The sequence below is a fragment of the Ahaetulla prasina genome, chromosome 13, assembly GCF_028640845.1.
Source record: "Ahaetulla prasina isolate Xishuangbanna chromosome 13, ASM2864084v1, whole genome shotgun sequence".
Classification (NCBI taxonomy): Eukaryota; Metazoa; Chordata; class Lepidosauria; order Squamata; family Colubridae; genus Ahaetulla; species Ahaetulla prasina.
Genome location: NC_080551.1, coordinates 72,418 through 83,532, shown reverse-complemented (window position 1 = coordinate 83,532; position 11,115 = coordinate 72,418). Strand labels below are relative to the sequence as shown.

The 11,115-nt window shown below is 48.1% G+C and overlaps 1 protein-coding gene across 1 annotated transcript; it reads left to right on the top strand.

The window, feature by feature from the left end:
* The first annotated feature begins 42 nt into the window (after positions 1 to 42).
* On the top strand, positions 43 to 1,852 carry LOC131184904 (vomeronasal type-2 receptor 116-like). The gene is made up of 2 exons (XM_058156779.1): positions 43 to 590; positions 688 to 1,852. Exons 1-2 carry the CDS (start codon positions 297 to 299, stop codon positions 916 to 918), a joined length of 525 nt encoding a protein of 174 aa, XP_058012762.1. The 5' UTR covers positions 43 to 296; the 3' UTR covers positions 919 to 1,852.
* The last annotated feature ends 9,263 nt before the right edge of the window (positions 1,853 to 11,115 follow it).

Genomic DNA, 11,115 nt, shown 5'->3' with positions numbered 1-11,115 from the left:
AGACGGTCTTCAGCCTCATCTTCTCAGTTGCCATTTCTTCTCTCTTGGCCAAAACCATCACGGTGGTGCTGGCCTTCCTGGCCACAAAACCAGGAAACCGAGTGAAGAGATGGTTGGGGAAGAGCTTGGCCAACTCCATCATCCTTTCTTCTTCTGCTGTCCAAATTATCATCTGCTCCACCTGGCTGGGAGTTTCTCCCCCCTTCCCTGACTCTGACCTCCACTCCCAGCCTGGAGAGATCGTCCTGCAATGCAACGAAGGGGCCGTTGTCCTGTTCTACGTCACCCTCAGCTACATGGGCTTCCTGGCTGCCATCTGCTTCACGGTGGCTTTCCTGGCCAGGAATCTGCCTGGGGCCTTCAACGAAGCCAAGCTGATCACCTTCAGCATGCTGGTCTTCTGCAGTGTCTGGGTGACTTTTGTGCCCACCTACCTGAGCACCAAAGGGAAATACATGGTGGCTGTGCAGGTCTTCTCCATCCTGGCCTCCAGTGCTGGTCTGCTGGGCTGCATCTTCATCCCCAAGTGCTGCATTATCCTTCTGAGGCCAGACCTGAACACAAAGGAGCAGCTTATGACCAGAACAAATGTAAAAGCATGAGAGATAACACCATGATATTTAAAGAATTGTAAAATTTCCTTTTATTTAAAAGGTGTTTTAATAGGCTTTTCTTTATTTTTATCAGGGAATGGATGAGAATGATTCAGAACCAAATCTGATGTCACTGCAAGGAACTGGACGTGACCTGGAAGGAGAGTCATATCCGGCTCCATTGGGACCTCAAAGGCCTGAGGAACAGCAGCCAAACAGACAAGAGGAGCAGCCATTTCAGTGCTCAATGGGTGGAAAAAGGAAGAGGAGATCCCTCACTTCCCATCAAAGGATCCCCTCGGGGAGAAATCACCTGAAGGCATGAAGCGTGGAACTCCACCGTAGATAGATAGATCTTGAATGGTTGAACAGATGCTTCCATCCATTTCTGCACATTTCAATGAGGTGTTTCTGCTCCTTCTTCCTGAAGAAGAATTACGGATCGATCCAGCCAACCACTCTGGAAGCTCCAGGAGCTTCCTTTCGAAGGTTGACCAGGGATGCCAGAGGCCATCCTGCCAGGGAGTCTCTTGAGGGCCTCTCTCAGCTTTTCCAGAGAAGCCATCCCAGGACACTTTGCCTGGATTCTGGGAATGTCTTGGCTTTCAGATTCTCCCCAGAAGCTTCTCCGGTTTACACGGCAGCATCGGAGGTTTTGTGTCTTCAAGAGCTTCTCTCTTGTCTTCCGGTGTTGTCATGTCCGCCCTTGTGTTTCTTTTGGACTCTGTACTATTAAGTGGTACCGGCTGCTCTCTGCACATCAGTCACCTGCAGCTGTTCTTCCTCAATTCTTTCTCTCTGGAAAAATCGGAAGGTTAGAGATGAATTTGGACCACCAACCAAATTTTCTCAGTTAACCACAATGGCAACTCCAAAAGCACATAAATAGTTTGGGGCAGCAGGAAGTATGGGTGTTAAAATTTTTCTCTTATACATATCTTTGAAAAATCCCATTCACTTCCATGGGACTTACTCCTAGCTTTGTATAGGTAGGACTAAAAGTGTCAGGAGCCAGACATTCATGAATTTTTTCTTTCTTTTGGAATTTTATTTTACAAATTTAGGGATGTTTGTAGTACAATAGATGTTTCAATCCATTCTGGGATTCCTCGGGAGCTTTTCCAAGTTCTTCAAGTCCTCCTCCTGGTCCTCTCCTTCCCCGTGTGATGTTCCAGCCCCTTCAGCACGGCGGTCGGTCTCTGGCTCTGGAAGACTCAGAAGGGGAGATTTAGTAGTAAGTGTTCAAATGGAGCCTCCCCTTTCTAATATTCAGCTATCCCTCCATCCCTTCTAGGGTAAGTTCTTCATCCTGGAATCTTCTTTTTGCTCTAAGGTTATTTTATGTAGGCTGATGAAAGAAATAAAGTTTGGAATCTAAATAGGGATCGGGAAATGGGGGCCTTTGTCATCGATCCCTCCTGCGTCCACTTCATGATTCCAGGAGTGGCTGGACGAGATCTCATTTCTTGAGCAAGTCAGTTCTAAGCTGCTTGCAGAAATCCGGGTCCTCTCCCTCCCTTACTCAGGGCTTCTGTCTAAGAGTTTCTCACCTCCTCAGCCTCTCCCTGAAGTTCCTGAGGATGAGGGCCTTTTCCTCGCTCAACTTCAGGTTGTTTTGCTGAAGGTGTTTAATTTCGGCTTTTAGCTGCCCTCTTTCCTTCACCATGTCCTCAAATAAGGTCGAATTTCTGTAAATTATGAAAAGCAGAAATTAGCCCTATCATGATAGGTGATATTAAATATTTCTCACCTGTGCAGTTGATCTTTTAGTCTTTTGTTTTCCGTGAGGAGCTCCTGTTTCTCTCCAGCTTGCTGCAGAACCCTGCAGAGGAGGCTCTTATATTCGGATCGTTCCACTTGCAGCTTTATCTCCAATTCCTCAATTCTGTAAAAGAGGAAGACAAGAGCGAAATGAGCCCCCTCAGGTTTTCACTCCAACCATCCAACTTGTTTAAAATTAAAACTCCCTAAAAATACCTGGCACTTTCTTTGCCTTACTTTTAAAGTAATTTAGTTTTGCCATTTTGCCCAAGTCAGGGTTGCTGTCCGAAAAATTTCTCACCTCCGTTTCTCCTCCAGAGTCCTGCAGAATTCTGCATTGTTTTCTACAAGCTGGGAATTTTCCTTCAGGAGCTGCTCATTTGGTGAAACCTTCTGTGTTGTGTTACTGCAAATACGAGGACCAGAGAGAAATTGGACCCTTGATTTTTTTTATTTGAATTTTGGATTGTGGGGTTCCTGAGAGCTTCCACCTATGCCTCCTCATGTTCTTTCGATGTCCCAGGCCTTCCTCCTTGCAGGTGAATGATGGTTCTTGAATGCCAGCGGTTGACTTGCTCTTATTAATTTGAAGCAGTCCTTCCTCAGATCTCTCGATCAGAAGGGGAATATGGCCTTCAATCTTTGCTCAATTCTTGAAGAGTCTTATATGTAACATTCTGCTAATAATAATATTGTCCTGAAACATCCACTGTCATTTTATCTAAATATTCATAAATGGAGTTTACAGTGGGGATCTCTTGAGTAGAGATGATGTAGCGGCGAAGCTCCCCTGTGAAGCTCCCCAGGGAGGGAGAATTTCATATCCAATTCTGGGAGGGAAAGTCAGAGCTGCTGTCTAAAGATCTCTCACCTGCTCAGCCTTTCCCTGAAGTTCTTCCGCATGGCCTCTTTCTCTTCTGTGAAGGTGATGCTCTTCATCCTGAGGTTGTCCATTTTCCCCTGTAGTAGTTCCATTCGTTCTGTGACCATCGATGTAAATATCACTGTATTTCTGCATTTCTAAGCTGCTTCAAGAAATCCTGGTCCTCTCCCTCCCTTAGTCAGGGCTGCTGTCTCAACGTTTCTCACCTGCTCAGCCTCCCCCTGAAGTTCTTCAGGATGGTCGCCTTCTCCTCGCTCAACTTCAGGTTCTTTCTTTGCAGGTCCTTTGGTTCTTCTTTTAATTGTATTCTTTCCCCTGCTATATCTTGAAACAACATTGAATTTCTTTAAATTATGAAGAGCAGGAAGAAATTAGCCCCCTCATGAGAGATGAGAGATGGTATTAAATATTTCTCACCTGTGCAGTTGTTCCTGGAGCTTTTTATTCTCCGCGAGGAGCTCCTGCTTCTCCCCAGCTTGCTGCAGAGGAGGAGGCTCTTATATTCCGATTGTTCTACTTCCAGCTTTATCTCCAGTTCCTCAATTCGGTAAAAGAGGAAGACAAGAGTGAAATGAGCCCCCTCAGGTTTTTACTCCAACCATCCAACCTGTTTAAAATGAAAACTCCCTAAAACTACCTGGCACTTTCTCACCTCCTCTGTCTCTCCTCCAGCTCCCTGCAGAGTTCTGCATTGGTTTCAACAAGCTGGGAGGTTTTTTTTCAGGAGCTCCTCATTCGGAGAAGACTTCTGCGTTGTTTTGCTGTAAATTCAAGGACCAGAGAGAAATTAGCCCCTTATTATTTTTTTTACCTGGATTTCGGATTGCGGGGTTCAACTTACTTCGTGCTTTCGGCAAAGTAGTTATGTAGCGTAACTCAGATCTTGATTCTCTTTTCTGAGCCTGTCTATCTGCCTAGACTCATATATCAGCTCCCTCACCCTCCGCTATCCGCTATACTTAGAAATGGACCCTCAAAACATTCCCCAGAAGATTTAGACTGCTTACCTGAGGGGGGTGATGGGGGGTGATGGACCACTGAGGAGGATGCTCCTGGGGGATGGAGGCAATTTGTTGGCCCGTGATGTTGGCCCCTGCTGAAAAGCAATTGAGACCATTAGGACGTTGGGCCTGAGCACAGGGGAAACCCTCCAGCCCAGTTGACATAGACACCCTCCCCCAAAAGAGCCCGGTTTACTTTCATGATTTATGTCTCATATATTACATACCTCTGGGCGTCTCCAGAGCTGCTCTTCTGGTACCACTGGGGAATAAAATAGACTTCTTTAAAAACACAAACTTATTGACCGTGATGAAAGACATTCATTTTTACAGCCACAGTTTTATCTGGGTTCTTCATTCCCAAATATTAGGTGCCAGCTGATATTTCTGGCATCTAAACTCTTTACACTTGCTGCTAAAGTTAAATAGTTAGTAAATGTTTTTAATTCTCTCCTACCTCTGTTTCTTTGAATGAGCTTTTTCTTCATCTTGTGAATGAAATTGCCAGCCATCTTTCAAAGAGAGCAGTTGAGAATGAGCCAGGACAGCCCAGCCAAGGTTCTATGACATGTGCTGAGAAAGCTGCCTGCCATATTATAATAATTATTGGCACCTAGAAGATACAGTAGTAGCCTGAGCATTTTCATTCGGAAAATCCGAAGATAGGTTTTGGGGTGGGTGAGGAGATCTCTGGGCTTTCTCTAGAAGGGAGACTTCCTGCTGCCCTCCATCCTCTCCGCCCCCCCCTCCACCCAAAAAAAGGCAAAGGGCCAACGGTGGAGGAGAAGACATTCGGAGCAAGGGAGGATGGGCTTGGATCTCTGCTGTTGCAAATCTTCATTTTAAATTGCTCCCTTGCTCAGTTTCTCTTCCAAATCTTTGCAGAGCTCCTCCTTTTCTGCCGTGAGTTGGAGATTGTTCACCATCAGCTCCTGGTCCTTCAGCTGGAGCTCCTCTTTTCCTGACCACAGCCTTGAAATCTCCAGGATCTTCTTGTCAGTTACGAGGAACAGAGAGAAATTGGCCTCCGGGCTTTTTTTATTTGAAATGTGACACTTTTTCTTAAATAAAAAAAAATATTAAACACAACTGTGTATGTTTTGTGTCTGTGTTTAGCAATCCAGTTTTTGTATTTCTGCTATAACCATCAGCAGTTTCTCCTTACAGGGAACAATGCTTCAACCATCTATGGGGTATATTAGAAAGAGTAAAAGTGACAAAGGAGTAGATTTTCATGGATTTGAGCTGTATCTGGAAACTTCTGCAGCACAGTATTCTACTTATGGTCATATTTCCCCGCTAAAAGATTTCAGATTGCAGGATCCAATCTGGGTCAGTCACCGGGATCCGAGTCTCTGAATTTCCTTCCGAGGGTGAACTCATCCTCAGGGAACGTCTCTCGACCAGAATGGGTGCTCTGGGCTCTTCTATTCATAGTATTTATGTGGTGCCTGGTTGCATGTGGCTTTTCATTGGTTGATTCAGGTGTTGATGGCCAACTATTAAGTCATTGGTTGCAGTAGTGGGATTCAAATCCCATTGCTACCAGTTTCCTCCTGGGCATGTGTGCACTCGTGCGCGTGCGCAACACTTCTGCCCATGTGCAGAGATGTCCGGGTGGGTGGGCGGAGCCTCCCACCGCCGCCGCTATCAGTTGGCCCAATCCAGGGCGAATCGGTAGCAATCCACCACTGGTTGGCTGGTGATTCCTTAGTTCCTAAGTACCTGATAAACTGGTGGTAAATCAGCACTCCTGTTGATTGACAAAGGGCCCGTTTCCCAGGTTTCAGTCATTTCCCTGGCTATTTTTGTACCTACTCCACCAACAATCTTAGTAGCTGCAGAATTGAACGTAGGTTCTCATTCGTTGCACAGTGAGGCTACCATTGAGTTCAGGTCTCCTCGTCTGACTGCTCACTTGTGTTCTTGCAGTTTTGGTTGTTAGCTTCCTCCCCGCCTGTCCTACGTGTCACAGGAGCAATCCATGCAGGGGATCCAGTAGATTAATTAGAAGTGTCTTCCACCTCCATGCAGACTTTACAATGCATGATTTGTCCTGACATGGTAGCCTCTAGATCAGAGGTCTCCAACCTTGGTCCCTTTTAAGATTTGTGGACTTCAACTCCCAGAGTTCCTCAGCCAGCTTTGAAGTCCACAAGTCTTAAAGGGACCAAGGTTGGAGACCCCTGCTTTAGATGCTGTGTGACGGCCACTTGCAGATCTCGGAAGCTGCGTGTCAACTCTGAAGCGAGCCTGGCTGAAGCCATCTTTTGCTGCCTCACAGTTGCCACGAACTCTGAAAGGGGGAAGGGAAGGGGAAGTAGATCGACTGACTGCAGTCAAAACAAAAAGTTTTCTTGTGGGAACCAAGGTCATTTTAACAGGTGGCAGTTGAAGGAAGGGAGGAGGGACCAAGCAGCCTGCCAGATACTTACATTGGACGATGTGACTGGTGACATCTGGGGAGGAACCATTTGTTCCTTTAATTAGGCTAAAATCCCCGGGAACACTTAGAGTTGGTTTTCACTGGCTGTGCCGATATGATGTATCCAATAAACATGTTCTTTGAGGAAGCGACCCGTCTCGGAGTTCTGCTTTTGGCGGATGACTTACTCGGAACGCTGACATTAAAGTGTCCTGATAGGAAGGACCACAACTGCAATAGAACCGAGTCCCCAGGGGTGTATCTGTGACTTTCACCCCCAGGCTTTCCCCCAGCCTCTCCTCTGCACATGGACCCCAGGAGAAGCAGCTCAGGATCCCAAAAGGAGAAGCTGCTTCTTCCCGTAATTGTCACTGTCTGTGTTTTTGAGATCTCTTCTGCTCTTCTTCCAAGGCCTTTGATGGAGACATCAAAGCTGACAATGAGGCACCGCTGAGTTTGGAGCACCTTCATTCCAGGTGGCTTCACTCCTGGGTTACCTCTTAGATTTATATCTAACCTAAATCTCTTAGTTTTATAAGGTCTCAACATACACAAGGGCTTGATGGAGCATCAGGAAAGAATATCCCGCACCATTTCTCATAATTAGCCATGCTATACGTACAAGTATTTTCATTATTATATCTCTTTCTTTGCACCACCTGCCATATTCACGATGGCCATCAGGTGGCAGGCTATTGCAATGCCATTTTCCATAAGATTTTTTTTTTCTGAAACTTTTTATTTTAAAACAAATATACATAAAAGCATAACACCATCTTCAATTACAAATTCAAACAGTGTGTCGGTTGATTACAAATCTTTTGTGCATTTTCACCATATTCATAGCTTATAGTTTACCTAATTTCTCATTTTATCAATCTAATATGTATCAAATATTATTATCTCCATCAATCATTTATTTAGCTATGTCTGTTTCTTCCCTCACTTCATACAAAATATTCTAAAATTTAGGTTAATTTATATTATACCATTCATTTCATCATCTCTGATCAATCCAATAATAATACATCTTTATATTTCGTAAAATTCTACAATTTTTGTATTATAAAAATCTCTATCAAACTACGTTACCATGTTTTTTTTTCTAACCATTGATAAAATAAGTCCCATATCTTATAATATTGTTTATCTTCCTGTTCTCTAATTTCAAATGTCAGTTTAATCATTTCAGCACATTCCATTATTTTCTTAATAACTTCGTCTTGCGTTGGTATTTTCTCATTTTTCCAATTTTTAGCAAACACAATTCTAGCCGCTGTTGCTACATTCACATCAAATATCTCAATTCTCTATTATATGTTTCAGGTATAATCCCCAATAAAAAAACCTCTGGTTTAAAGTCTATGTGCTTTTTTATCATTTTTTCCAACCATGTGTGGGTTTTACTCCAGTATCTTTTAGCTTCTACACATGTCCACCACATATGGTAATATGAGCCCAGTGTCTGATGGCATTTCCAACATTTTTTGGATTTATTCTTGAACATTCTGGCTATTCTCGTGGGTAGAGGCCACCTGTAAAACATCTTATACAAATTCTCTTTATATGCAGTTGACATTGTCATTTTGTAATTTTATGACCACAATTTTTGCCATTTCTCTAAATCAATCCCATGTCCAAATTTTTCCCCCTAAGCAATCATTGTTTCTTTTTGTTCTTTTTCCAATTTAACCTCTAATAAATATCCATATAATTTTTTAATTACATTTTCATCAGTATCTGTTAAAATTTTATCTAAATTTGTCCAATTATTATAAAAACCTTCTGTCTTAAAATCTTTATCATATCTAGGATGTATTTGCAAATAAGAAAATACAATACAAGTAGGAGATCAGTCCAGTCTCTTCTTGAAAGCTTCCAGGGATGAAGTTCCCACAACTTCCGAAGGCAACTTCTGTTCCATGGGTTGACTGGTCTCCCTGTCAGGAAATTTCTCCATTTCCAGCTTGAATCTCTCCTTGCTCAGTTTCCATCAGTTCTTCCTTGTCTGGAATATGAGGAGGATCCAGAGAAGAAAAGAAAGGGGGGTTCGAATACTTCTCCTACTCAGCCCCTCGCCCCTTATTTCTAGATTGGCGCCCTGTTTCCCGAGGTTTCATCAGATTATGAAAAGAAAGTTTGCTCGTTTGTTAAGGCGGGAATTGTTGGAAGGGGAGAAACTACGGGGGAGGGAGGGAGAGGAGGGGGGGAGGGAGGGAGGGAGGGAGGGAGGGAGGGAGGTTTGGGGAAGGGAGGGAGGGAGGGAGGTTTGGGGAAGGGAGGGAGGGAGGGAGGGAGGGAGGTTTGGGGAAGGGAGGGAGGGAGGGAGGGAGGTTTGGGGAAGGGAGGGAGGTTTGGGGAAGGGAGGGAGGGAGGGGACAGGCAAGGGAGGGAGGTTTGGGGAAGGGAGGGAGGGAGGGAGGGAGGGAGGGAGGGAGGGAGGGAGGTGCAAGGGAAGGAGGGAGGGAGGGAGGGAGGGAGGGGAGGGGGCGCGGCAAGAGGAAGCGGCAATTGCAAAGTGAAAGGGGCCAAAGAACCGCGGAGATTCTCCCGGAGCGGCTTCAACGCCTCGGCCTGCAGCTCGCCTGGAGCGTCTCCGGTGCTGAGCAGGGATGCGGAGGGTCCCACCTGGATGAGCGACCGGGGCGAGCGCTGCGGAAAAGCCAGCCGGCCATCAGCAGCAGCAGCAGCAAGGAGGTCTTTTCCTGCCTCTTTCCCACCCAGAGACAAGCAGGCTCTTTGCTTACCGACCGACCCACCTCAACATCGCAGCTCCTGCTTTCCCTTCGCTCAGCCCGACGGTCCCCAAAGTCCGGCAGCTCCGAGGCCTCTTTGCCTCCCCTGCTATTCCAGCCCTCCCCACAGGGGGCGCCCTTCCTCCCCTTCGGCCCAAGGGTTCAGGCCCCCCGAGGCTCCCTCTGCTGCCCCCCCCCCCGAAGGACTCGGCAGCCCCGCAGAGGCTCCGCTCCCAGCTCCACGCCGTTCGCGCTCAGAGCCGCCGGATCTCCATCCCGCTCTGGGACTTGGCCGACCGGCCCTTGAAAGAGCTCCGCCGCCACAGGAGCCTCTTCCTTCCTTCCGCCTGTCCATCTTCTCCGCCTGGTTGTCCCGCTGGATCCCTTTGCCTCACCTGCGCCACGGAGCTCCGTCTTCCCGGGCCTGATGGAGGCTCTTCAGGGGGAGTTTGGGCTGGTGGTTGAGGTTTTGCTCTGCTGTGTAAGGGCTGCGTAAGAGGAGGACGTCACAAAGAGGCTCCAGGCGCTTTGGGGCAGCTGATCAGGGAGGAAAACAGCCTGGAAGGGAAAGATGGGGGGGAGCTGGGGGGACGGAGAAATGAATACATGCCCAGAAGCTTCTCCTTGGTTTGAGCTCTGAAGTTTTGAGTCGGTCAGGCTGAGACTTCTCCAGTTAAACCAGTGAAACCCAGTCAGTCTAATCCAACAACCAAGGCAAACTCCCGAGGAGCCTCCATCGCTCCCGGCCAGATCGAGGTCCTTGGCGCCGTTGCAGAGAAAGGGATCCAGTGGGAGAAGCAGCCGGAGAAGATGGACAGGAGGCAGGAAGAGCCTCCTTGGACGGCGGAGCTGAAGGGCCACCAGGAAGGGCTGCTCTGCGCCTCCCCAGATGCCTTCGGGCCCTTCAGCTCGGCTGGCGGAGTCCGCGAACGGCGGGGCTGAAGTCCAAAGGGCGACGGGGGAAGCGGAGCCTCTCCGGGGCTGCCGAGGCCTTGGGCTGCGGGGGAGCCGGGGGGGGGCTGAAGTTGAGCCCTTGGGCCAATGGGGAGGAAGAGCGCCCCCTGTGGGAAGGGCGAGACTGGCGGGGGGCCTGGAAGCTGTCATAATAGGGAGGTTTGGGTACTGGGAGGCAGAGCGAAGGGAAAGGAGGAGCTGAGAAGGATTGGTGGGTCCCTGCCGGCTGGCTTTTCCGCAGCGCTCGGCCTGGTCGCCCCTCCAGAGGAGACCCTCAGCAGCCCTGCTTAGCACCGGAGACGCTCCAGGCAGCTCCCCTCGCGCCTTGGCCAAACAGACAGCTGTCACTCAAGCCCCTCGCCTGCCCGGAACCAGCCACGACCAGCAACACGCGACCTCCGCCGGCCTTGCGAACCTGGCCCCGCACTGCCCAAAACCTCCGGCCCTCTTTGGAGAGGAGCCACTGGATGCCGCCTTCGCCCGCAGGCGCCCCTTCCACCTCTCCCCCGCGGAGGACACGCCACGCTCTGCCCCCAATCAACTGCCCCTCCCTCCCTCCGCATATTCTCACAATCCGCGAGTGGAAAAACGCGCTTTCTTTTAAAAATCTTATCAAACTGCAAGCAGCGCCGCGAAAGCCCTCAAGGAAGCTCTCTAACTAATGCAGGGGGAGGGGCAGCTGGATCTCCCAGGTGACAATATTGGAAGGGGAGGTCCTGGAGGCTTCCACCTGCTCTGGCTTGGGGAGACGGGCAGGGACCCT

What these genes read in the sequence shown, in the direction of transcription:
- LOC131184904 (XM_058156779.1), top strand. Translation starts at nt 297, where the DNA reads ATGGGCTTCCTGGCTGCCATCTGCTTCACGGTGGCTTTCCTGGCCAGG. An exon ending in AGCTTATGACCAGAACAAAT is followed by an intron (nt 591 to 687) that starts GTAAAAGCATGA and finishes TATTTTTATCAG; the next exon opens with GGAATGGATGAGAATGATTC.